Here is a 24,797-nt window from a genome sequence, read left to right as displayed (position 1 = left end):
AGTAGATAAATTACCAATATCAGAAATGAAATAAGGTACATAACTACAGATCCCATGGACATTAAAAGGATAATAAATATTATGAACAACTCTAGGCCACAAATTTGATAACGTGGATGAAATGAACCAATTTCTTTAAAGATAGAATCTGCCAAAATTTGAACAGGGAGAAACGATCTGTATGGGCCTATATCTGTTAAATTGAATCAGTAGTTAATAACCTTTCAAAACAGGAAGTGCCAGGCCCAGATGGGTTCACTGGTGAATTCTACCAAACATCTAAGAAGAAATTATACCAATTATCTACAATCTCTTTGAGAACATAGAAGCTGAGGAATACTTCTTAACTCATTCTATGGAGCCAGCATCATTTTAATACCAAATACCATTTTAATAACAAAATATTACAAGAAAACTACAGAACATCTCTCATGAACATAGATGCAATAATCTTCAATAAAATATTAGCAAATTAAATCTAACAATGTAAAAAAAAAATTGTGCAACAAAACCACATGGAATTTCACATATCCAAAGCTGGTTTAACATTGAAAAACCAGTTAACATAATTCATCATGTTAACAGGCTAAGAAAAAGAAAAAAGCATTTGACAAAATCTAACACTCATAATAAAAGCTCCCAGCACACTAGGAACAGAGGTGACCTTCCTCAACTTGATAAAGAATATGGACAAAAAAACCTATTGTTAACATCATACCCAATTGTGAGAAACTAGAATCTTTCCCCCTAAGATCCAGAAAGGGGGTCAGGAAAAACAAGGATGTCTGCTCTTACCACTTCTTGACAACATTGTACTAGAAGTCCTAGCTAATGCAATTATGACAAGAAAAATAAAATATATATTCATTGGGAAGATAAACTTAGTTCATAAATGGCATGTTTGCCTATGTAGAAGATCCAAAAGAATTGAGTTTAATATACAAAAGTTCACTGAATGTCCTGTTTAGCAGCAAAGAACAAGTAGAATTTGAAATTAAAAACTGGCTCATGTTTGTAATTCCAGCACTTTGGGAGGCCAAGGCAGGTGGATCACTTGAGGTCAGGAGTTCGAGACTAGCCTGGCCAACATGGCAAAACCCCATCTCTACTAAAAATAATAAAAACCATTTCCAGTAGCACTCCCCAAAATAAAATACTTAGGCATAAAATCTAAAAAATATATGTTCAAGACCTTATGAGGAAAACTACAAAACTCATAGGAAAACTAAATGGACAGGTAGTCCATGTTCATGGATAGGTACACTGAATATTGTCAAGATGTTTTCCTTACAATGCAATCTCACCCAAAATCCCAACAAGTTGTTTTTTTGTTTTTGTTTTTTGTTTTTAATATCATCAAGCTGATTCAAAAGTTTATTTGGAGAGACAAAAGACCCAGAACAGCCACTTCAGTATTAGAAGAACAAAGTTGAAGACTGACAATATCCAACTTCAAGACTTAGTATAAATCAGCAGTAATCAAGACAGTGTGGTATTGGTGAAAGAGCAAACAAAAGGATCAGTGGGACAGAATAGAGAGCCCAGTAACAAAATATAGTCAACTAAACTTTGACAGAGGAACAAAGGCAATACAGTGGAGCAAATACAGTATTTTTAACAAATGGTGCTGGAACAACAACATGCAAAGAAAAACATAAACCTAGACACAGACCTTACATCTTTCAAAAAAATTAAAATAGATCACACAACCGCTGTCCTCATTAGTATAGTGGTGAAGTATTCCTGCCTGTCAAAATAGATGACAGATCTAAACATAAAGTGCAAAACTATAGAATTCATAGAAGATAAGGTAAAATCTAAGTGACCTGGGTTTGAATTGATAAGCTGGACTCTAATAAAATTAACATTTTCTGCTATGTCAAAGACTCTTAAAGTAATTAAAATACAAGCCACAGACAGGGAGAAGATGTTTGCAAAAGACATAAATGATAACTTTTATTTGAAATATACAAGGAGCTCTTAAAAGTCAACAATAGCAACAACCTGATTAAAATATAGGGGCCAGCCAAGTGTGATGACATGCGCCTGTAGGCTCAGCTACTCGGGAGGCTGAGGCAGGAGCATCACTTGAGTTCAGGGGCTCCGATTGTTGAGTGATGCCTCTCAGGTGTCCACACTAAGTTCAGTGTCAACCCAGTGACCTCCTGGGAGGGGTACTAGCTTAGGTTAGAAATGGAGCAGGTCAGAATTCCTATGCTGATCAGTAGTGGGATTGCGCCTGTGAGTTGCACTCCAGACTAGGCAACATTGTGAGACACTGTCTTTAAAAAGTAAGTAAAACATGGGTCAAAGACTAAACAGATGCCTCATCTAAGAAGATATAAAGATAGCAAATCGACATATGAAATGATGCTTCACATCATGTGTCATAGAGAAATGCAGATTAAAGCAACAGTAAGATATCACTACACCAGAATCCAGAACACTATCAACACCAAAGCCTGTGAAGATGTGGAGCTGTGGGAATTCTCTCTCATTCATTGTGGGTCTTAATGCAAAATAGAACAGCCTTTAGGAAGACAGATTGGTGGTTTCTTACAAAACTAAATATACTCTTACCATATGATAAAGCAATTACACTCCTTGGCATTTGCTCAAAAGAGTTGAAAACTTATGTCTACACACAAAGCCTGCACGTAGATATTTAGAGCAGCCTTATTCATAATTGCCAAAACCTGGAAGCAACCAAAATGCCCCTCAGTAGGTGAATGTATAAGCAAGCTGTGGTACATCCAGACAATGGGATGATATTCGATGCTGAAAATAAATGAGCTATCCATAAAAAGACACAGAGGAAACTTGAAGGGCATACTGCTAAGTGAAAGAGGCAATCTGAAAAGGTGGTTGTATGATTCCAGCTTTACAACATCCTGGAAAAGGCAAGACTATGGAGACTGTAAGAAGATTAGTGGTTGCCAGGGGGAGGCAGGGATAAATAGGCAGAGCAGGAGAATTTTCAGTATCATGTGATCTCTGTATGATGCTGTAATGGTGGATATATGTTATGCACTTGTCCAGACCCATATATTGTACCACGCCAAGAATGAACCCTGATGTGAATGATGGCGTTTGAGTGGTAATGATGTTTCGCTGTAGAAGTATCAGTTGTGACAAATGTACCACTCTGGTAGGCAATGTCGGTGATAGGGAACGCTGTGCATATGTAGGGTATACGTGAGACATCACTATAAAGCTGGAAAATACGATACTGAGATGAAATTTCGCTGATGGGCTTAACAGGTTGGAGAAGGAAGATGAAGTCCCTGAGCTGGAAGAGAGATGAAAAGGAATTAACCAAAGTGAAGACCCGAGAAACCAAAATTAAAGAAAAGCGGACAGAACCTCAAGCTCCTGTGATACGTTAATATACTTGTAATACAAGAAGGAAAAGAGAAAAGAGCAGGAGCCTTTGAAAAAATGAGTCAAAATTTTCTCAGATTGGTATCGAACACCTGTGTCCGGCCCCAAGAAGTTCAGTGACCTCCAAGCAGAACAAGTATAAAAAGAATCACATCCAAGTTCATGATGGCCAAAGTGCTGAAATCCCAAGATTGAGGAGATCCCGAAAGGACTCAGAAGAAAAAGACACGTTACACACCAGAGAAGCATTTGAACAACGCGTGACTTCTGTGAAGATACCGTGGAGACCAGAAGACCATGGAAAGACATTTTTTAAAGCACTAAAAGGAGAAAAGCCTGTCAGCTCATATCCAGGGAAAACCTCCTTTATAAACAAGGGTGAAACAACACATTCCCAAACATGAAAGCTGAGATAATGTGTTATCAGCAGAACTACACTATAAACGTGCTAAAGCATGTACTTGGCTGATTGCAAAGGATATCAGATGAAAGGGTAGCTGTATGAAAAAGAACCCTAGAAATCATAACAGTGTGCTCTAAATTTTTTAGAATATAAAAGCATAGAATATTTTACTCTGATTTTATGGTTTTTGGTTTTTTCTTATCTTATAATTTTATGATATAAAATCATAAAATGTACACGCTTCTCTACACCTCCTTTACCTGTTTTGAAGTCCTTGCTGTACCACGCATCAATAGTTTATTCCTTATTATTTGTTTATATTCTATTTGATGGATAGGACACATTCTGTTGATTCATTTACCAGTTGGTTATTCATTGTTTCCAGTATTCAGCTGCTGTCGACATTTATGTACGTATCTTTGTGTGTACATATAATTTCCTTTGTGTGTACATATAATTTCCTTTATCTTAAGTGGATGCCAAGTAGAATGATTGACTCTTATTGAAAGTTTAGGTTTAGCTTTTTAAAAACTGCCAACTTGCTTACAAAATAGCTGCACCATTTCACACTTCCACCAGCAGCATATGCACACCCCAGTTTCTCCACATCATCACCAGCAGTAGTTATTGTTGATATTTTTATTTTTGCCATTCTAATTGATGTGAAATGGTATATCATTGTATATTTACTTTGCAACAATGAATGATGCTAAGCATCTTTTAATGTGCTTATTGGCTTTTAATGTGCTAATTCCTATTCATAGCCATTTGTATATATTGGTAAAATGTTCAGATTTTTTGCTCATGTTTTAAATGGGTTGGTTGTCATCTTATGGGTTGTAGGTGCCTTATACAATCTGAATATAAGACTTTTACAGATGTAAAGTTTCTCAGTGAAAGAACAAACTATTATGTAGCAGACAGAATAATGCCCTTCCCCCAAGACACCCAGATCCTATTCCCCAGAGCTTATGAACCTGTTGCCTTAAGTGGTAAAAGGGATTTTGCAGCTGATTAATTTGATTAATTTAAGATCTTGAGATGGGACCATTATCCTGGTTTAAGTAGGGAGACCCACTGTAATCAAGAAGGTCCTTACAAGAGAAAAGAACTGGAGACTGGAGTGATGCACTTTAAAGAGGAAGAGGGGCCATGAGTCAGGGACACAGGTGGCCTCTAGAAGTTGGGAAAGGCAAAGAAAATGGATTCTCCTTTGAAGCCTCCAGAAGGAACGTAGCTCTGCTGACACTTAGATTTTACACTTCTGACTTCTCCATCAGTAGGATAATAGGTTCATGTCTTGTTATAAGCCACTAAGATCAAGGTAATTTGTTACATTAGCTATAGGGAGATAATCATCTTTTAAAACTTAAGAGTTTTACTATTTTAATGAAGTCCATTTTACTAATTTTTATGGATTGTGTTTTTGGAAGTTTTAGAAGTCTCATGGTCTTACTGTTCTTTCATTTAGGTCTGTGATCTATCTTCAGTTAATTTTTGTGTGTGCAATAGGGATCTAAGTGGGATTTTTGTTTGTTTTGGTTTGGTTTGGTTTGGGGGATTTTTTCCCCCACGCTTTTTCTTTTTGGTGTGTAGGTACTCAGTTGCCACAGCAACATTTGTTGAAAAAACAAACTACCTTTCTTTTACTGAGTTGTCTTGAGACCTTTGTCAAAAATAAATTAACCATAAATATAAGGTTTTATTTCTGGGTTTAATTCTGTTCCTTTGATGTATATGTCTATTTTTGTGCTAATACCACTGCCTTAATTACTGTGACTTTATGTAAAGTTTTGAAATCAGATAGTGAAGTCCTCCAACTTTGTTTTCCTTTTTCAAAATTATTTTGGCTATCGTAGGTCCTTTGTATTTCCAGATAAAATTGAGAATAAGCTTTCCATTTCACACACAGCCTTCTGGGATTTTATTAGGCAGTGCCTTGAATTAATGGAATGGTTTGGGAAGAATTGCTCTCTTGATAATACTGAGTTTTCAAATTTACGATCATGAATCTATCTCCATTTAGTTTCCATTTATTTGGATCTTTAATTTCTTTTAGTAATGTTTTATGGTTGTCATTGTACACATTTTGTACCTTTTTGTTAGAAGTCCAGCTGAGTGTTTTATGCTTTTGATGCTATTGTGAATGGAACTGTTTTCTTAATTTTATTTTCAGGTTGTTTATTGCTAGTATGTGTATATCTTTGTCTTGTGTCCTGTGACCTCATCAAACTTTTTTTAGTAATGCAAAACATTTTTGGTATACTTCTTGCCATTTTCTACATCCCAAGGTCATGTCATCTATGAATAGACACTTTTATTCCTTCTCTTTCTGATCTGGATGTCTTTATTACTAAATTTGTTAATTTACTTCACTAGCTAGAACCTGCCACATAATGTTGAATAAAAGTGGCAAGAGGGGACATCTTTGTCTCGTTCTCCGTCTTAGGGAAAACGCATTCTATTGTTTACCATTGAATACAATGTTAGCTGTGGCTTTTCATGAATGTACTTTAATAGGCTGAGGAAATTGCCTTCTATGCCTGGTTTGTTGAGTTTTGTTATCTTGAATTTGTCAGTACTTTTCTATGTCTCCTAAGGTTAACGTGTGGTTCTACTCCGTAATTCTATATGGTGTATGACATTAATTCACTTTTGAAAGTTGAATCAGCCTGACTTCCTGTCCCCATGGTGTGTGATTCTAGTCCCACTGGTCATGCTGCACCATCCGTTTCCTATGCTGCTTGTTTGGTTTGCTGCTATTCTGTTGAGTGTCTATATCACATTATTCTGCAGGTTGCTTGGAAAAGGTAGGTGGGAGTGGGGAATGAAAGATTGTGAAGGGTTGTGAGAAGACATTCTGGGGAGATGGTTGTGCTCCATATGGACACCTGGTTGTGTACTTTTCTCAAAAGTCTCAAGGCTGTGTCAGTTTTACTTTTATTTTTATATAAATTGTGTAAGTTTTCTTAAAAGGCAGGGTGGGCCAGGCGCAGTGGCTCACGCCTGTAATCCCAGCACATTGGGAGGCCGAGGCAGGTGGATCACGAGGTCAAGAGATCGAGACCAGCCTGGCCAACATGGTGAAACCCCGTTTCTGCTAAAAATACATAAATGAGCCAGGCATGGTGGCACGTGCCTGTAATCTCAGCTACTTGGGAGGCTGAGGCAGGAGAATCGCTTGAGCCCAGGAGAGGTTACCGTGAGCTGAGATCGCACCACTGCACTCCACCCTGGGCAACAGAGCAAGACTCTGTCTCGAAAAGAAAAAAAAAAGGTGATAGAGAATTTTCAGGCTCCTAATATTGTTGCTTTTCTAACAACTTTAAAAAAAATTCCCAGACAGCGTAAGTCATGTGACAGTGGTAATAAGTGTGAATATTGTTTGCTATTATTGTCTTTTAATAAAGCAAACCCATGTCTTAAGATTATTTGCTGTGACTCCTCCTCTCACCCAATGATCTGGAGCTGCTCGCCTGAGCCGGCGCCTCCCATCACTCACCTGTAGGTAGGATTCTGAGTGTCATTCTTACATTGAAGTTTAACAAATACACCAGCAATTTATTCCCAGAAACCTTGGTACTGCATGAAAAATTATTAAATGAAAAATGTTCTCGTGGATTATAGTGGAAAAAATGGATGTATTTTATCATAATCCAAGATACCCAATTTGTACAGATAGAAAAATCAATAATAAGAATGTATAAGAAGCGAATACTGTAAAGGTGAATAGATTTGAGTGTAAAATGTGACATGATGGTTTGTCGTGTGCCCTGGAGGAAAACGGGGGAGGTGGAGGGGGCCGCTCCATGTGAGGCACATTCTGCCTTCTCTCCTGTTACCATCATCAGCTTCTTGATCCTTAGGGAGCTGCATGGGTATCGAACACACCGATGTAGAAATAAATCACCCTCATGGGTATCTAACACACCAACGCAGAAATCACCTGCTTGGGTATCTAACACACACCAACGCAGAAATAAATCAGAGCCCAGAAGAGCATCTCAGGACTAACAAGGGCTAAACATAGTCACACTGAGACTCCTGAGAGCCGCACAGGCCCTCAGCCTCCCCTTGCCCTCTCACTTTCTGGCTGACACAAGAAAACACTTGGTTTCTTCCCAGACTGCTGTGTGGAGAAAATGTATCAGTGCATCTTTGAGATGACAGTATCAAACATCTTATAGCATGTTTGTTTAAGGTGTTTTGGAAGCAAAATTCATTATGCTAAAATAAATGGTTGATTATCTGAAAAGTGGTTTAACTTCTCAGTGTCTACAGCAAAAAGTCATTGAACAACTGTTCAGACTTGCGTAAAGTAAATCTGTTTGGCGAGGGACTGAGATTGTGGTGCATGTTTTTGCTCCACTGTATAGCAAATCGCCTTTCTTCTTACACAGATACCTCTTCTGGCTCAGAAGACGAAGGCTCAGTGCAGGGGGACTCCCAGGGCACCCCCACCTCCAGCCAGGGCAGCATCAACATGGAGCACTGGATCAGCCAGGCCATCCACGGGTCCACCACGTCCACCACCTCCTCGTCCTCCACGCAGAGCGGGGGCAGCGGGGCTGCCCACAGGCTGGCGGATGTCATGGCCCAGACCCACATAGGTGAGCACGCTTCACAGTGTCTTTCTGTGCCTGTTGTCTACATGCCTTTTGTGTGTGCACATTTTCCTCTGTTTGCATCGTGGCTGTGGAATCTCTCAGTGGAAAGAGCGCAGAGCTCCTCGGGCCCCTGGGATGCTTTGGTTGGATTGTTTCTGGAAGCTGCTTTGCTGCTTCCCATGCCCAGGTCCCTCCCACAGCTGGAATTCCAGGGGCCTTGTTCCTGGGGATTCCTGCAGCCATATCCGCGCCCATCTTTTCTTCTCACTTATGCTCCTGCGTGAAACCTTAACAGTCCCAGTCAACAGGACAGGGTTTTAAAGTGTGCTCCTCCCGACCATGGGGGTCATTTAAGGAAACAAGAGCTTTAACCACGGCCGCTTTACGCTGCTGTCTGCCACAGGTGTTCAGATTTCTTGGGCGTGGCGCACTGTTTTGTGTAGGTTCTGTGACAAGGGAGATCCTCTGTATTAGAAAAAGAACGAAGTTAGGATCACTGCCCTATGACGTTTGAAGACGCCGTGGAAAAGGAGTGAAGTGAGAATTACTAGAGGAAGAGCTGGCGCGTGGGGGAGCCGTGATGAGCCTCGCGTCGCTCTGCCTTTGAATGGTTCAGGAGTACATATTTTCCATCAAGTACAGGACTAGGGTTGAATGGGATTTGGTGTGTCTCTCTATTAAAGCAGTAACCGGAGACGACTGTGTACCACGTTGCCGATAACAGAGCACGAGCCACAGGCTCAGATGCTCCCGGCATCAGCTACCGCAGGAAAGCCTGATCTCTGCAAAACCCTCAGGGGGAAGCAGGTGGATGTCATGTGTGGTCAGATAGCCCACAGACACCCCAGAACCCCAGAATGTTCACTTCGAGATCACTGACTCCTTGACACCCAGAGGCGTTTCGGATTGACTTGGGTCCCAGCCCCTTCGGTGCTCCTGACACTGAAAGCGTCAGCTGTTTTCTGTCTGGAACAGGAGTTGGCTGTCAGGAGAGCTGGGTCTGTCTCACTTTTCCCAATAACTGCTGCCGGGATCTCGAAGTCACTTCTCCTGCTTTAGGCTTTTAGTGAGGGAAAAAAATGAAAAAAGTAATTTTTCTCTCTCAGAACTGTTGTGAGTATAAAGGAGAAAACAGAAATACTCTTTAAAAGTTTGCAAGGTAGTACTCAAGTGCAAAGCAGTATTAAACTTCAGTTTGACACAGTTTCAGGAACATGTACACTGGTTTATGTGAATTAATAACCTATACTTGAAATCACAGTAGGTTAAACATTGAACAGGAATGTGTGACTGTTACATATTTTTCCATAATAAAAGTCCATGATTGGATCCCAGGATAGTGGCCGAGGCTCTGCCAGACCTAAACGGGGAGGCTAGACACCACCTCTGCCACTTGGTGGAAGCATTTGTATCCTTGGATTTTATTCAGTTTTAAGGAAATGCACAGAGTCTTACCAAGAAAAACACATATTTTTGAACAAATGAATCACTGCACTTGGGCCTCCCTTTGTGGGTTTGGAAGTTTTAGTACAAAGAATCAATTTATCTGAACTATGAGGGGCTCCTAACTCATGTGCATCAGGGCTCAGTGTGACCCAAATGTAACTCTCGGTGATCACGTTCCGGTAATTTCTAATTGGGCACAAAGATAATCTTCCTAGACTATCTGGAAATTTTCTATAACTTTGGAATTTTTTTGGAAAAGCCGTGGCAAAATAATGAAACTTAAAGAGAAGAGGAAAAGTGTTTTCTGTGGCAAAACAAGAGAAGTAAAAAGTCAGATGTGCATGTGACCTTCTGAGATAATCAGAAGCCTGTGAACGAGAACGTAGCGTGTGTGATCGTGTGTGCGCCTGTGCGTGAGTGTTCTCAGGGGTCCAGGCACAACAGAGTCACACTGGCCAATCCCTCCAGCAAGGGACAGAAGGGGAGGCCACAGAGGCTGCTTTCGTCCAAGGGGGGAAAAGCCCAGGGCTGCAGACTCCAGGTTACGCAGTCTCACAGAGCTGGCCGCGCTTCTTCTTGTTGAAGTGAAATCTGAAGTCCTTTGTGGATTTTTTCCACCAATTTATGCCAGCAGTTAAGTAGGGACATCTCACATGTATCTTCACAGTCAAGCCAATTTGGCATAAGGTAGGAAATCTCATTCTAGTTTTCTTTTTCTACTGCTGTACCCGCTGTCCGTCTAGAAGCCGTCGGCAGCGCTTTCACACCTTGGAGTTGAGAGGAGGTCTCCGAAATGCTACCATCCAAGTCCGCTGAGGACGGAGGGTTGGTTCTGCAGGAAGTTGGGCCACCTGCCTCCAGGTGGAACGTCGTGGCATGGACGGACGGTGTGGCAGGCCCTCCCCTTAGTGAGAGCTGATGATTCTCCTCTTCTCAGTCAGGGGTTCCAAGCGAGTGGCATTGCCGAATCTACTTGTGACGCCAGACTGACACCCTCAGGAGGGGCTGACGTGGTGCCCAGGCGGCTCAGCACCCCCACCCCGCCCAGTTCTCGGATCATAAAGGAGCGTCGTTTCACGGCCTCTTTTGTGCCTCGATTTTCTGTGTGCTGTTTTTGTGCATTCAGTTGATTTTGCCGTCTAGACGGCCTCCGGGCACGGTGGCAGCGTCTGGTGAGGAAAGGCTTTTGGGGATGAGCACCACTTTCAGCAGCACAGAGTATCACGCTTCTGTGGCTTCTGTCGCGTGGGACGGTGGCGGGCAATCCTGAAAAGCTTCTGTCAAAGGAGGATTCAGAATCCAGATCCGCACTGTGGCGCCCATCAGGATTCTAGGTGTGACGGGCGTGGTCAGTGGGCTGCTTGGCACGTCTTCCTCAACGTTTTATTCATTAGCAAAGCATACTTTCCCCCATTTAGCCACGTACGGCTTAACTTTCTCTCCACGGGGTGCTGTAAGAGAAAGAGCTCCATGCACTCGTTGGCCTTACGCAGTCCTTAGTACGCATTAGGGTGTAAACGTGGTTTTTTCAATGACTAGTATTGTTTGTACTAAGACAAATACTAATAGTTCTTGATATCTCCCCCTTTAGTAAAGAAAATCCTATGAAATGTATATGTGTTAACTCATGCAATCCACCCAACTACCCTACATGGTCATGGCCATTACTGTTCCCATTTGAATAACTGAGGCATGGAGAGCTTAAAGGACATCTCAAAATCCCCAGAAGTTTCCAGAGCTGGGTTTCTAATTCCAGGCCGTGGGCTCCAAAGCGTGAGTAAAGCCCTGGGCTGTGTTGATGGTGGCCGACAGGAAACGGGACCCTCCCGTGAACACACACAGGGTTCCTGAGGCCCTGCCATCGCCGGTCTAACGATATTCTAGTTAAAACGCCGCTGACGTGGCTCCTGTTAGGAAACGGAGGTTTCACCGAACTCTGCTCCATTTGCGGCAACATGAGTTATGCTGGGGTCCCCCTTTGTGCCGGATGTGTGTGGCAGACGTGGCTGAGATTGGCTTTGGCTTCTCACGGCACCCCCAGGGTGAGCGCCCGCGCTCCAGTCTCTTCCTGAGCTATGGCTCAACCTGCGAGCAAACGCCACAACCACCAGAAACACTCATGATGTGCTTCTTTCCAGAAAATCATTCTGCACCTCCTGACGTAACCACGTACACCTCAGAGCACTCCATACAGGTGGAGAGACCACAGGGTTCCACGGGGTCCCGGACAGCGCCCAAGTACGGCAACGCCGAGCTCATGGAGACCGGGGATGGTACGTCCCAAAGCAGAGATGCGTTTTTTTCTGGTAAACGGTTTGTGCTGATGTCCCGTTCTGTGCCCGTGACTGGATGTGCTTCTTCCTGGGGTACAATCTGCTGCCATTTTATCTGCTGAATAACTAACAGTGGTTCAGCAACTGAGAAATTCTTGTACAGCTGTTAAGACCATGAACAGTCACTTAGAAGAGCAAGATGAAGTTAAATGTACAACAGAATTACTGTCAGATGGGCCAGTATGTTGCTTTAGACTTCGGAGGAAAGAGGGTCTTTTTATCCATGTTGGACAGAGATGTCAGTGACTTGGTAACAGGCTGCAGCTGAGGGCTTCTTCCTTCCTCGTGGCCTGGTCTTGGTACGTTCTGGTTACAGCGGCTGTTTGTATCACCTAGTCCCTGTTCTATTTAAGTCTCAGTCCTTCCTGGGATCATAAAAGTCAGCGTAGAACCTAGCAGTGAATGAAATACAATGCCCCTGTGTGAAGCCGCATGGAGCAGCCTTGGCGTGCCCTCGTCTTGTGGTGCACAGAACTCACAGGTGGACGGGGAGGCCTATTTGAGCCCCGACAGGCACAGTGGACAGGGAGGCCTATCCCAGCCCCAACAGGCACAGTGGACAGGGAGGCCTATCGGAGCCCCGTCAGGCACAGTGGACAGGGAGGCCTATCCGAGCTCCAACAGGCACAGTGGACAGGGAGGCCTATCCGAGCTCCAACAGGCACAGTGGACAGGGAGGCCTATCCAAGCTCCAACAGGCACAGTGGACAGGGAGGCCTATCCGAGCTCCAACAGGCACACCGCCACATCCTCACGTGAGGCAGAGCCCGGCCGTGCCTTTGCAAGTGTCCAGTTAGTGCACTTGAAATCGCCCTGGTTGCCGGTGCGATGACTTTTGCTGGAATGCCTTTCTGTGTCATTATTTGCTTTAGTTCTCTGATAAGTTCAGTCTATAGTAAATTGGCCATTTTTGTTACTCTTGTCACGGTCATTTTAGTAACTTTGTCATCTTTCAAGTCTGTCATCTTCGCTTTTGTTCCCCAGGTACGTCCCGCGTGGTGTGTTGTGTCGTGTTGTCTTGATGTGTCACAGCCTCCCACACCAGAGCCCACAGGGGCCCTTGCTGGGAGGGTGATTCGGGGCCACACCCCAGACGTCATGAGCTAGAAGTTCTGGGGGCCCTGAGGCGATTCTGACATCTGCCAAATTAAGCTTGAGAATCATGGCCTGGCGGGGATGGTCTGATTGGTCTGAACCAAATTAGTTGGGCTATTTAATGGGAAAATACTATGTTTAGATGTTGAGAGTTCTGGATAGTGTGTTTTCTGTATTTTCAGAGATATGAAATATTTAATGTCTCAATTCTGAAAGTGCCCACAGAGCATTTTGAGACACTGATTAAAAATTCTTGATAGAAAAAATTTCCTTGAATTCTGTTCTATTCCCCCCAAATGTTGAGGTCTGTTTTTTATGGTCCAGTGCAGGGGCGAACAAGGTCTCTGCCTCAGGTGAGGGAATGGCCTGCCAGCTGTACCTGCAGAGACCCCTGCACCGTCCAGGCCCACAGCTCTGGGTGATGGTTTCCCAGGTCCTGCTGGCCTGCAGCGTGTGCCTGAGGAGGACACTTTCGATCTAGTTGGAGCATCAGTGTCTTGATCCTCTGTCTTGTTCATTTATTTGATTTGTTTATCTTGAAATTTGAAAACTGACTTTTTCATTTATCAAATCAGTTGATTTTCAGAGTGATGCAGCGTTTGCTGTAATTAGCACAGTATTATAAAATGGGGTTTTTCTCAGTCCACTTGGATAGGTATGTGCTAGTATTCTGTTACACAAAAATTTGAGTTTAGAGACTAACTTCTGTGCTTAAGGATGCATTGCCTGTGTGTCGGCTGAGCTGCGTGGGTTTGGAACATGTGTGAGGAGCTCAGCCTTATTAGGAGTGGACAGGGCTTGGACGTGGTGGTGCTGGAACGCCAACCCAGGGCTGTGGGATGCTGGGGGTTCCAGACATGACTCACCCGCTCAATGTTCTTGTGCCTCCGTGAGGCCGAATTCTGACGGTCCCTGGAGACAGACTCAGGGAAGGCCTTACTGCTCCACTGATGGTCTTGCCCTGTTGAGAAGGGGGCCTGGGGCAGTGAGAATGAGGAGTCTGCCCTCTGCAGATGACAGTTCTGTCCTGAGAATCAGAGCCGGGGTCAAGCATTTGTGGTCCTGAGGTTCTTCCCAGCATGACCAGCAGAACAGCGCATGCTGGAACGTGGGAGACATTCGGGTCCGATGCATCTCTGTCCTGTCTGCTGCGTAGCCACAGGGCTACTGTACAGCATGATCACCTCAGGCCTTTCCCAGGATGGCGTCGAGAAGGACGCCAGCCTGTTGCAGCTGTGCTGGGCAGGGGGGCTGTGGGACTGTGGGTACTGGTTGAAGCTGTGATGATCGCTGCCCCCACCCACTGGTTCCTGTTTTTCAGGAGTACCAGTAAGTAGCCGGGTGTCAGCAAAAATCCAGCAGCTTGTCAATACCCTCAAACGACCGAAGCGACCACCTTTACGAGAATTCTTTGTCGATGACTTTGAAGAATTGTTAGAAGGTGAGAAAACTCTTTCCCACACGTTTCTTCCAGATGCTCCTGTGGTGCCATAAGCAATGACGTTTTTTTCTGCAAGGCTATTTTACTTTTTAAGAGCAGTAATCTTGGCATTCATTGGATAATGGGAACCCAGGTATAGGGAGCAGGTGATGTTCCCAGGCGGCCTTGGCGTCGGCAGGTTTCTAAACCTGGTTGTTAGTCTTCTGCAGGAGGTGATTTTGTTCTGTTACGCAGGTCAGGTCTCTATAAGAACTCTGTAAGAGTATAGAAATACAAGTAAAGTATAAACATACAGAAAAACAAGTAAACTGGGGAAATCCTTCACTCGCAGCAAAACAGGCGTGTGAGGTGCCCTCCTCCCCCCTCTTCCCCCCTCGCTGCCTGCCTCTCCTTATAGATGCCGGAGCTGCTGCCTTTGCCCCCGAATGCTCCTGGGTCTTTTTAGACAAACAACTTAAAGTTGAAACAAAGCACAAGAACTGCTCATTATAGCAAACTCGAGCTCCTTATTATCCTGTGCGTTAAACCACAAGTAAAAACGGCCGGTTTTCTTGTCAGTCATAAAGTGAGAGACAAGTCTGTTCCAGAAATGGAAAAGATAATTTCCATTCTTCACCTCTCTCAAGGATTGGGCAGGTGGTATTTATGATGCACTGATTTTAGTTTTACTCAGGAAAATACTCGCTCCGTGTTCCTGTTATTCAGTGTACTTGTGGCAGATTTAAATGTACAGCTCAGACCAGGTGTGGTGGCTCATGCCTGTAATTCCAGCACCGTCGGAGGTAAAGGTGGGCAGATCACTTGAGCCTGGGAGTTCAAGACCAGCCTGGGCAATATGGCAAAACCCTGGCTCTACAAAAAAATATATATATGTATACACACACACACACACTAAAATTAGCTGGGCATGGTGGTGCATGCCTGTAGTCCTAGCTACAAGCTAGGACTGTAGCGGAGGCTGAGGTGGGAGGATAACCTGAGCCTGGGAGGTCGAGGCTGCAGGGAACTGTGATCATGCCATTGCACCGCAGCCAAGGCAGAAGAGAGAGACCCTGCCTCGGAAAATAAATGTACCATTAATCTTTAAGGACAAAATATAATTTAGCAAGATTTAAGCAATTTGGGGTCCAAAATCACTAGTTTATGTTGATAATGGAAATTTTCAGCACGGCTGTTTGAATTCCAGGCTCTCTGCCTGTATGCCGCGCAGTTCCACCTGTTGTCAGTTTGCAGCTATGTCCAGGTCCACCTAAGCACTCCACCTACATGCTGCCTTGGAAATTACAAGAACTGATTTTTTACCAGCATTCGTGATGCCAGTGTATAGACCCCAATTGTAGAAAAGCATGCTCTTCTGTCAGCCAATAAATGTACACCTTAAGTAGAAATCTCCTGGCTTCTTTATAGGGAACAAAAAGTAGCCACGCTAATGTGGGTGCATTTCTCTCATAACCTCTTGTATTCAAATGATTTAGTTCAACAACCAGATCCGAACCAACCAAAGCCAGAGGGGGCCCAGATGCTGGCCATGCGCGGAGAGCAGCTGGGCGTGGTCACGAACTGGCCGCCGTCGCTGGAGGCTGCACTGCAGAGGTGGGGCACCATCTCGCCCAAGGCGCCCTGCCTGACCACCATGGACACCAACGGGAAGCCCCTCTACATCCTCACTTACGGTAATCCCGAGGCTCACCCTCTGCCCTTTGCCCACCCCCTCTCGCAGCCACTCCCGAACGCACAAAGCTCAGTGTCTGTTTACATCCTCACTTACGGTAATCCCGAGGCTCACCCTCTGCCCTTTGCCCAGGCCCTCGCACAGCCACTCCCAAACACATGAAGCTCAGTGTCCGTTACTTCTCGTGACTGATGGATTTTATGCTGCCTTATGTTTCTGGCACAGAAATAAATGGAATCTCGAAAGTTATTTGTTAAATATTTTTTTAGTTAAAACCAGAAATGGCTGCTTGAAACAGTGACCATAACTCTTAATAAGATGTTAGATCTTCTTAAATACATACGCGATTTATTGAAATGCATGCTTTCAGCAAAGATTGGTAATTAGAAAAATCTAAGCTTTCTGATATGTATCATTCAGAAGAAACAAAATCGGTTTCCAAGGGACTTTTTCAGAAGGCCGGAGAAACCACCTTTCCCTTAAGTCTTCAGTCCAATTAATACAGTCTGTAAACTTTTGCACATGGTTAACGATAGCAGAGAAATGCGTTCTTTTTTTTTCTGTGGATAAGAGACCATGGAGGAGCAGATTGCAGGCTATTTTCTCTTTGCTTCAGCTTTACAAAGAAAATAGTAACTAAAAGGCTGGCATGATGGCTCGTGCCTGTAGTCCCAGCTGCTTGGGAGCTGAGGCAAGAGGATCACTTGTGACCAGGAGTTCGAGACTACATTGAGCTATGATTGTGTCACTGCACTCCAGCCTCAGTGACAGAGCAAGACCCCATCTCTAAAAAATTAATTCGAATTTTCAAAAGATAAGAAACTAACTGGCCAGACGCGGTGGCTCACGCCTGTAATCCCAGCACTTTGGGAGGCTGAGACGCGTGGATCACGAGGTCAGGAGATCGAGACCATCCTGGCTAACACGGTGAAACCCCGTCTCTACTAAAAATACAAAAACTATCCGGGCGAGGTGGTGGGCGCCTGTAGTCCCAGCTACACGGGAGGCTGAGGCAGGAGAATGGCGTAAACCCGGGAGGCGGAGCTTGCAGTGAGCTGAGATCTGGCCACTGCGCTCCAGCCTGGGCAACAGAGCCAGACTCCATCTCAAAAAAAAAAAAAACTATCTAAAGGACCAAAATGGTTCATATTATGCCTGCATGTGTGAGATTTATGTTGACAGTTGAAATTTTAAACATAGCTGTTTCAGTTCTAGGCTCTTGGGCATGGTACAGAACGTCGTTCCACCTGTTGTCTATTCGCAGGTTTTGTTTTTAACTTTAGGTTTTGTTGTTATAACACAACACTTTTCTGATTGCAGGTAGGAAAGGAATTGATTTCTCCATTAGCCATGGAGGCCCAAAGCCAGGTGCTGTGTTGAATGGTGGAATCTCAGTACAGCCCAGCCTTTTTGGGGTGGGGCTCCGGGAGGCGGCAGCTGTCGACCTGTGCATTTCACGGACAGATGGGGGATTTGGGCCTAGGAGCATACTGGGTTTGGGAGCGTGTGTTTTGTAGCTCCTTTGCTTTTATGGCTTCTTTCAGTAGTTTTTTTTTTTTTTTTTTTTGAGACAGAGTCGCTCTGTCGCCCAGGCTGGAGTGCTGTGGCCGCATCTCAGCTCACTGCAAGCTCTGCCTCCCGGGTTCACACCATTCTCCTGCCTCAGCCTCCCGAGTAGCTGGGACTACAGGCGCCCGCCACCTCGCCCGGCTAGTTTTTTGTATTTTTTAGTAGAGACGGGGTTTCACTGTGTTAGCCAGGATGGTCTCGATCTGCTGACCTCGTGATCCGCCCGTCTCGGCCTCCCAAAGTGCTGGGATTACAGGCTTGAGCCACCGCGCCCGGCCCTTTCAGTAGTTTTAAATGGATAGTGTGTGTCATCCATAGTGAAGCATAAGCTTTACTTTTTAAATTATGCTCTCAGAAATAGGTTTTATTCAGTCAAAAGGATGAAAGACTTTTCTATGTGACCCTCATCTCCGGCCCAATTCAGCCCTGGAGCTAATTGTGTACTTGGAGTCACTGCTGCATGACAGCTGATGGCCCCCGAGGCCTCCCTGCCTCCCCGCTGGGAATACAGGAGCAGCCGCGCTCTTCCGGGTGCGTGCGTTCACTCTGAGCACTAACAGACGTTCACTTGGATGTTTTAAGCATGCGGTATGCGTTGGCACAGGACTAAGGTTTGGGAAATCAAAGACGAGTAAGACACAGTTCTCATGGGGCCTATGATCTCGATCAGAAGGATCGCCCCTCTCTGCTGCTGGAACGTTGAACAGTGCTGGCGTCTTTCCCCTTCCTGCAAGGTTAAGATGAATGGGAGACATAAGACACAGACTGAATATTCATATGAAAAGTTGGAGTCATCAGAACTCATGCCCCCAACCAATGCATTTTAACTCCTGCTTTTAAATCATCTATATGTTGTTGTATTTTAATTATCCATATTAATTGCAGGCCGTGGGTTGATCTTGGTTTTTACTTGTTAAAGGAATATAAGAAAGCGACACGTTTCCAAATGTAAGATTACAGCTTATCAGATGAAAACGCAGTGAACACTGTGGAAAGCTCCCTCTGCACAGAAACGCTAATGTAGATGAACGAATGATTGGCTGTTGCTGAGACGACTCAGAAACAAGCTCGTCGAATGAGAATTGTTCTAATACTGAGTAACCTGGTGTCACTGAAGGGCTGTATTCTCTAAACTCCTGCTGTTTCCCCTCAACCCCCAAATTTAGCTTTCTATGAAGCATTGGGGCAGCAGAATTCCCAGCTGATAAACTTAGGATCATTAATAGAAAGTGTAGGTGGCTAATGAAAGCCACAAGTCAATAAACTTTTGAAACATCTTATAATTCTGTTTTCCACCTTAGACTACCCGTGGCATTTCATAATCTTAAAAAGTCACGCTGTGCCGTTAATTGCCCTTCACGTCCTGCCTCCAGCAGCTCTGCAGTACACTCTGCCTCCTCTGTGGTTTTCGGGAGAGACCTACACATTCATTTTGCGTTCCTACCAAGCAGATGCTCATGTTCATCTCCCTTTTAATGTTTTATTTGTTTATGGTTTTCCTATTACTCCAGATGTTCCAAGCAATCTACATGCTTGAGCTAGCAGCGCACTGGGCCACCTTTCTGTGGCCTTGCTGCTTTTTTGTGTAGTTGATAGTGTATCTCAAGTTCCCGCCTCCTTCCCCGGCTCGCTCCGGTTCAACCCGTCACCACCCACTACCTCTCCCCTCACCAGTTGCACTGTGTGTGAAATTACAATTAATGTCTAATACAACAGTGCTGACCTCACACACATCTCCTTTATGAATCATTTAAGAGCTGCTGTATCTTTATATCAGCAGCTTAACTTCTTGCCTTTTCTGTTTGAGAAGTATAAAAATATCAAATATATTTCAAGAATTTTGCCTAAAGTTTGCATGTGTTTTATCAAACTCTATTGTTAACTAGCTTCTGTGTGAACTTAGGATGTCAAGACTCTTAGCTGAGAATGAAGTTGAAATTTTCACAAACTAGAATGGTGCTAATCGAGTGTAATTGATTTAATCAGTTACAGCACATTGGTTTTCTTTCAATTGCAGTGAATTGATTGTTATTGTTTACCCAACTATAATAGTTCCCTAATCTTGTTCACATTAAAGAAATCTGAAGCCACAGAATAAGTTTTTGTTGGGGAAGAAATACTCCGAGTTACGTCTAATGAGCCAGTGGTCGTTTTCAGGAAAATAAAATCCCCAAATAGAATTCCAGATGACTGTAAAGCTGCCAGTCTTGAAGACTACCTATGGTGTTGAGGATGAGGAGCTAAGGGAGACAGGAGGAGGGAACATGAATGAAAGTGTGTCTAGCAAAAGTGCTCAGGAATATGCCAGAATGCACACTGTAACTTGGTATTTCATTATAGCTTGCCTGTGACGTTAGTAAAATGAAGACACGTTTGCTGAACCCGTACTATGGCCGGGAAGTGTCCTAGGAACTAGAATAATCAAAAATAATCATTCTCTTCATGTTCTCGTTAGCGAGGGATAAATACTGTGGTAAATAAATAATACCCGAGGAGCGCTCATTCCTATAGGAAATAAGCAAATTCAGGGTTTTTTAATTTGCACTGTGTTGTGAACAACAAAATCTGGTTTCGCGTTTACATTTAAAATAGGGAAAAGATGAAAACAGTGACTGCATTGAAACAAAATAGTTAAGATTGCTGTTACCTTTATTACACTATTAAAGCATTGTCTGTCTTCTAACACCTTGACTACCCGAGAAGCTCTCGCAGCTGAAGGCTCTGAGGCTAGGTTGTAAAAGGCCATTGTGTAATTTAAGAACTCATTTTAGGCTTTAAAGTCATTGTTGTTTGATCTCAGACTGTTATATTTACCATTATCTTTATCTGAATCCAAGGATTCTCATTAAAAACCCTAAAACCCTGAGGTTAGGGAAGTTTGAAGGTGAGAAAACACAGGACTTGTGAGTTTGGAGCCTCTCCAGGTGGTTTTCTGCTCTGTGTTCCTCAGTCCCGTGGGACTGACAGTGGCTGAGGGACGTGTCACCTGGCATGACTTTGTGGCAGTGACGCTGTTGCGGTGGCCCCACAGGACTTTCCTCCCTAGAACCTTCCCCACGGTTTCTGTGCTGATAGTGTTCTCAGGGCTTTTGCTGCAGACACTTCATGCACTCAGAGGGGATTTGTTTTGTGCCGGCCTCGTTCCAGCGTCCAGGCAGCTCTGACTGTTGGAGTTGGGGTCATTGCTTTTACTCCTCTTGACTCCAGGGACTCAGGATGAGTTGAAGCTTTGATCTGCAGGGAGAAGGTTCTCGGGGCCCTCCCGCCCCCTGGCAGTGTCATTTCAGCTGGGCAGATCCCAGCCCTGTGACGGTGTGTGCACTGTCAGGTCCCCCCACCACTGGCCCCCACATCACAGATCAGAAGACGGGCCAACACTTGGTTTTCACTTTTTATTTTCATTCTTTCTCCTGAAGCTTTGTTTTTAGAATCCCTATTCTACTTTCACTCATTTTCCATTCTCGCCTACCAGTTCCCCCTTTGCTCAGCCGCCCCCAGTTCAAGTCACTTGCAGACCGTGATACAGGAAGCAGAGTGGACTCATGCCCTGGACTCGGGTTTGCGGAAGCAGTGCTCTCCGTATGGCTTAACATGCACATTTGTCTGTGATTTGTATTCATAGGCAAGCTGTGGACGAGAAGTATGAAGGTCGCTTACAGCATTCTGCACAAATTAGGCACAAAGCAGGAACCCATGGTGCGGCCTGGAGATAGGGTAAGTGCACCTTAAATTGTTGAATCTACAAAACACACAGTCCTGTGTGGAAAAGATGCCCACTGTTTAAACATTAGAGTTCAGCGCCACCTCCGCTTTCTAGTGGAAAGCAAGTTTTCCTTCTTAACTGCTACCTGGTAAATTACACAGGACAGATACTATTAATGGTATCTCCATTCTAATGTTACATCTTGAGCAGGTAATGGTCTTGTCCATGCCTTATGCCCCAGTTTAGATGTGGAGCTGGGTATAGAACCTGGTTTTCTTGCATTTATATGTACAGCCTTTTACCTATGTGCTTTACGTGCCCCGAAGATTAGGTTATCCTACCTGAAGAACTCCAAGTGAATTACATAAAGACATCATTTAGAGCTCCATAAACCAACAGAAGCATGAGCTTTGATTACTTAAGCCATACTATAGATTCTTTCCCATTTTTTACTGAACACGTTTGGCCTCTTTTAAAAGTAAACTGTAGATGTCGTATTCCCTGATTATGAAATTTACTACAAAGCTTATAATAATCACAATAGTGTACTGGCTTAGAGACAGACATATACACCAATGGAACAGAATAAAGAGCCCGGAGATAAACCCTCGTGTATATGGACAAGTGATTTCCAGCAGGGTGCCAAGATATTCAACGGGGAAAGGACGGCCTTTCCAACACACAGTGCTGGGAAAACTGGACATCCACCTGCAAGAGAATGAAGTTGGATGTTTACCTAACGTGCAAAAATTCATTCAAAATGGACCAAACGCCTAAATGTAAGAGCTAAAACCAAAACCTAGAAGAAAACGTAAAGAAAATGCCTTAGAAGAAAACATAGAGAAGATACCTCACAATGCTGGATTTGATATTAAAAATTTTTGTACATCAAGAAGCACTATCGAGAGAGTGAAAAGGCCACCTACAGAATGGGAGAAAATGTTTGCAAATTATTTGCCAACAGATTAATATCTAGAATATTTAAAGAATTCCTACAACTCACCACCACCAAAAGAAGCAACAACAACAAAAATGTTTTAAGTGGGCCAGAGACTTGAGTAGACGTTTCTCCAACGATTTGGCAGTGGCCGATACACACATGAGGAGATGCTCAGCATCCCTGATAGGGAAAAGCAAACCAAAAGCTCAGTGAAACGCTGCTTTACACTGAGAAGCATGGCAATGACCAAACCACCGAAAAGGGCACGTGTCGGCAAGGATGTGGGGAAACCGGAACCCTCGCGCACTGCTGGTGAGGATATAAAACGGTGCAGCCGCTCCGAAAAACGTGGCAGTCCCTCAAAAAATTAAAAAATTAAACATGGAATTACCGTGTGATCCAGCAATTCTGCTTTGGGGTGTGTACCCAGAAGGATTGAAAACAGAGTCTAGGAGAGAGATGAGTACACTCGGGCTCATAGCAGCCGACTCACAAAACCAAACGGTGGAAGCAGCCCCAAATCTAAGGACTAGGTGTGGATTTCCCGTTAGAAGGGTTCATGGATGAACCTTGAAGATACTATGCCTAGTAAAATAAGCCAGACACAAAACAGGTACTGTGTGATTCCGCTCCTATGAGCGTCACTGCCCAACAGGTTCACCTTGCCCGCTGCCTAGCCAGAGCCAATTTATCTCGCCGGGAATTGCAGTGGAGAGAGTGATTCACGCAGAGCTGGCTGTGCGGGAGGCTGGAGTTCTGTTATCATTCACATCGGTCTCCCCAAGTGTTTGAGGATCGTTCAGAGGTTTTAGGGATAACTTGGCAGGTGGGGGCTTGGGAAGTGGGGAGCGCTGATTGGTCAGGTTGGAGGTGGACTCAAAGGGGGGTCGAAGTGGGTTTTTCCTGCTGTCTTCTGTTCCTGGGTGCGTCCCCAGAACTGGCTGAGCCAGATGGCCTGTCTGGGTGGTGTCAGCGGTTCTGTCCGGTGCAGGGTCCGCAGAATACCCCCAGCACCGAGCTTAGGTTTTACAATAGTGATGTGATCCCCAGGGGCAATTTGGGGAGGTTCAGACTGTTGGATCCAGAGGCTGTATGACCCCTAACCGGTAATTTCTAGTCTTGCAGCTAATTTGTTAGTCCTGCAAAGGCAGACTGGTCCCGGAGCAAGAAGGGGGCCATTTCGGGAAAGGGCTAGTATCAGTTTTGTTTCAGAGTCAAACTGTGAACTGAATTCCTTCCCTAAGTTAGTTTGGCCTACACCAGGAATGAACAAGGACAGCTTAAAGATTAGAAGCAAGATGGAGTTGGTTAGGTCTGATCCCTTTCACTGTCATAATTTCCTCAGTTACCATTTTCACAAGAGTGGTTTCATGACATCCGTAGAGTAGTCAAACTCGAGAGAACCAAAAATAGAAAGATGAGGTGTCAGGGACTGGGGGAGAGGAATGCAAAGTTCGTGTTTAATAGCGACAGAGTTTCTGTTTGGGAAGATGAGAAAGTTCTAGAGATGGCTGGTGGTGGTGCTTGTATAACAGTGTGACTGTACTTCATGCTACTGAATTCTCCATGTAAAAATGGTTAGAACTGTAAATTGTGTGTTACCACGTAATGGTAATTGTAATGGAATACCTCCATTATCTGGAATGTGGTTCATAGTCTTAATAGTTTTAACAATTCTTTCATAGTATGGCCTCCAGATACTTGAAGTTTCCATATGATAATTACAAAATAAACTCCTGCGTTCCTCTAAGATGTCAGTAGGGATACAGGAAGCACGGTTTTGATGAAATATGTAAAGAGGCTTATTTTAGGCAGGGATTGGTTTAGCTTGGTTGGGTCAGGGGTGAAGGTGCTACTTTTCCAAAATTATTCTTACAAAATATTATCTGAGAAGGGCTCTCGAAGAGAAAAGATGAGCCTGTAGCTCTTGGTTAGGTACCAGGAGGTAGCGTGGAAGGTGCTGAAGCCGTTCGTCTGGACAGCAGGGCCGGCTGTATGAGGATCCCCGGAGGGGAGCTGGGAATCCTTCAGCCGGAAAGGCCTTCGCTCCCCTGAAGAGCCTGTGCATGCGTCTCCTGACTGGCTGATGCCTGCTCTGTGAATAATTACGTACAGTGAGGTATCAAAGAAGTACACAGAAGATTGAATGGAGGGAAGCCATGTGGGTTTACAAAAATCGAGCATCTTTGTATTTGTAAAATATTGTA

At 44.2% G+C, this 24,797-nt stretch overlaps 1 protein-coding gene across 2 annotated transcripts in view; it reads left to right on the top strand.

Moving 5' to 3' along the window:
- Positions 1 to 24,797, top strand: part of DIP2C (disco interacting protein 2 homolog C) — a 153,322-nt gene that overhangs the window by 8,104 nt on the left and 120,421 nt on the right. For both annotated transcript variants that reach the window (XM_033209870.1, XM_033209869.1), the window contains exons 2-6: positions 8,185 to 8,394; positions 11,976 to 12,110; positions 14,587 to 14,706; positions 16,182 to 16,379; positions 21,570 to 21,661. In XM_033209870.1, coding sequence (XP_033065761.1) covers positions 8,185 to 8,394; positions 11,976 to 12,110; positions 14,587 to 14,706; positions 16,182 to 16,379; positions 21,570 to 21,661 — 755 coding nt within the window. The remainder of the gene's footprint in view (positions 1 to 8,184; positions 8,395 to 11,975; positions 12,111 to 14,586; positions 14,707 to 16,181; positions 16,380 to 21,569; positions 21,662 to 24,797) is intronic.

Source organism: Trachypithecus francoisi, unplaced genomic scaffold, assembly GCF_009764315.1.
Source record: "Trachypithecus francoisi isolate TF-2019V2 unplaced genomic scaffold, Tfra_2.0 Lachesis_group9, whole genome shotgun sequence".
Taxonomy (NCBI): Eukaryota; Metazoa; Chordata; class Mammalia; order Primates; family Cercopithecidae; genus Trachypithecus; species Trachypithecus francoisi.
Note: the sequence above shows the minus strand (reverse complement) of the source record. Positions and strands in the feature narration are given on the sequence as shown.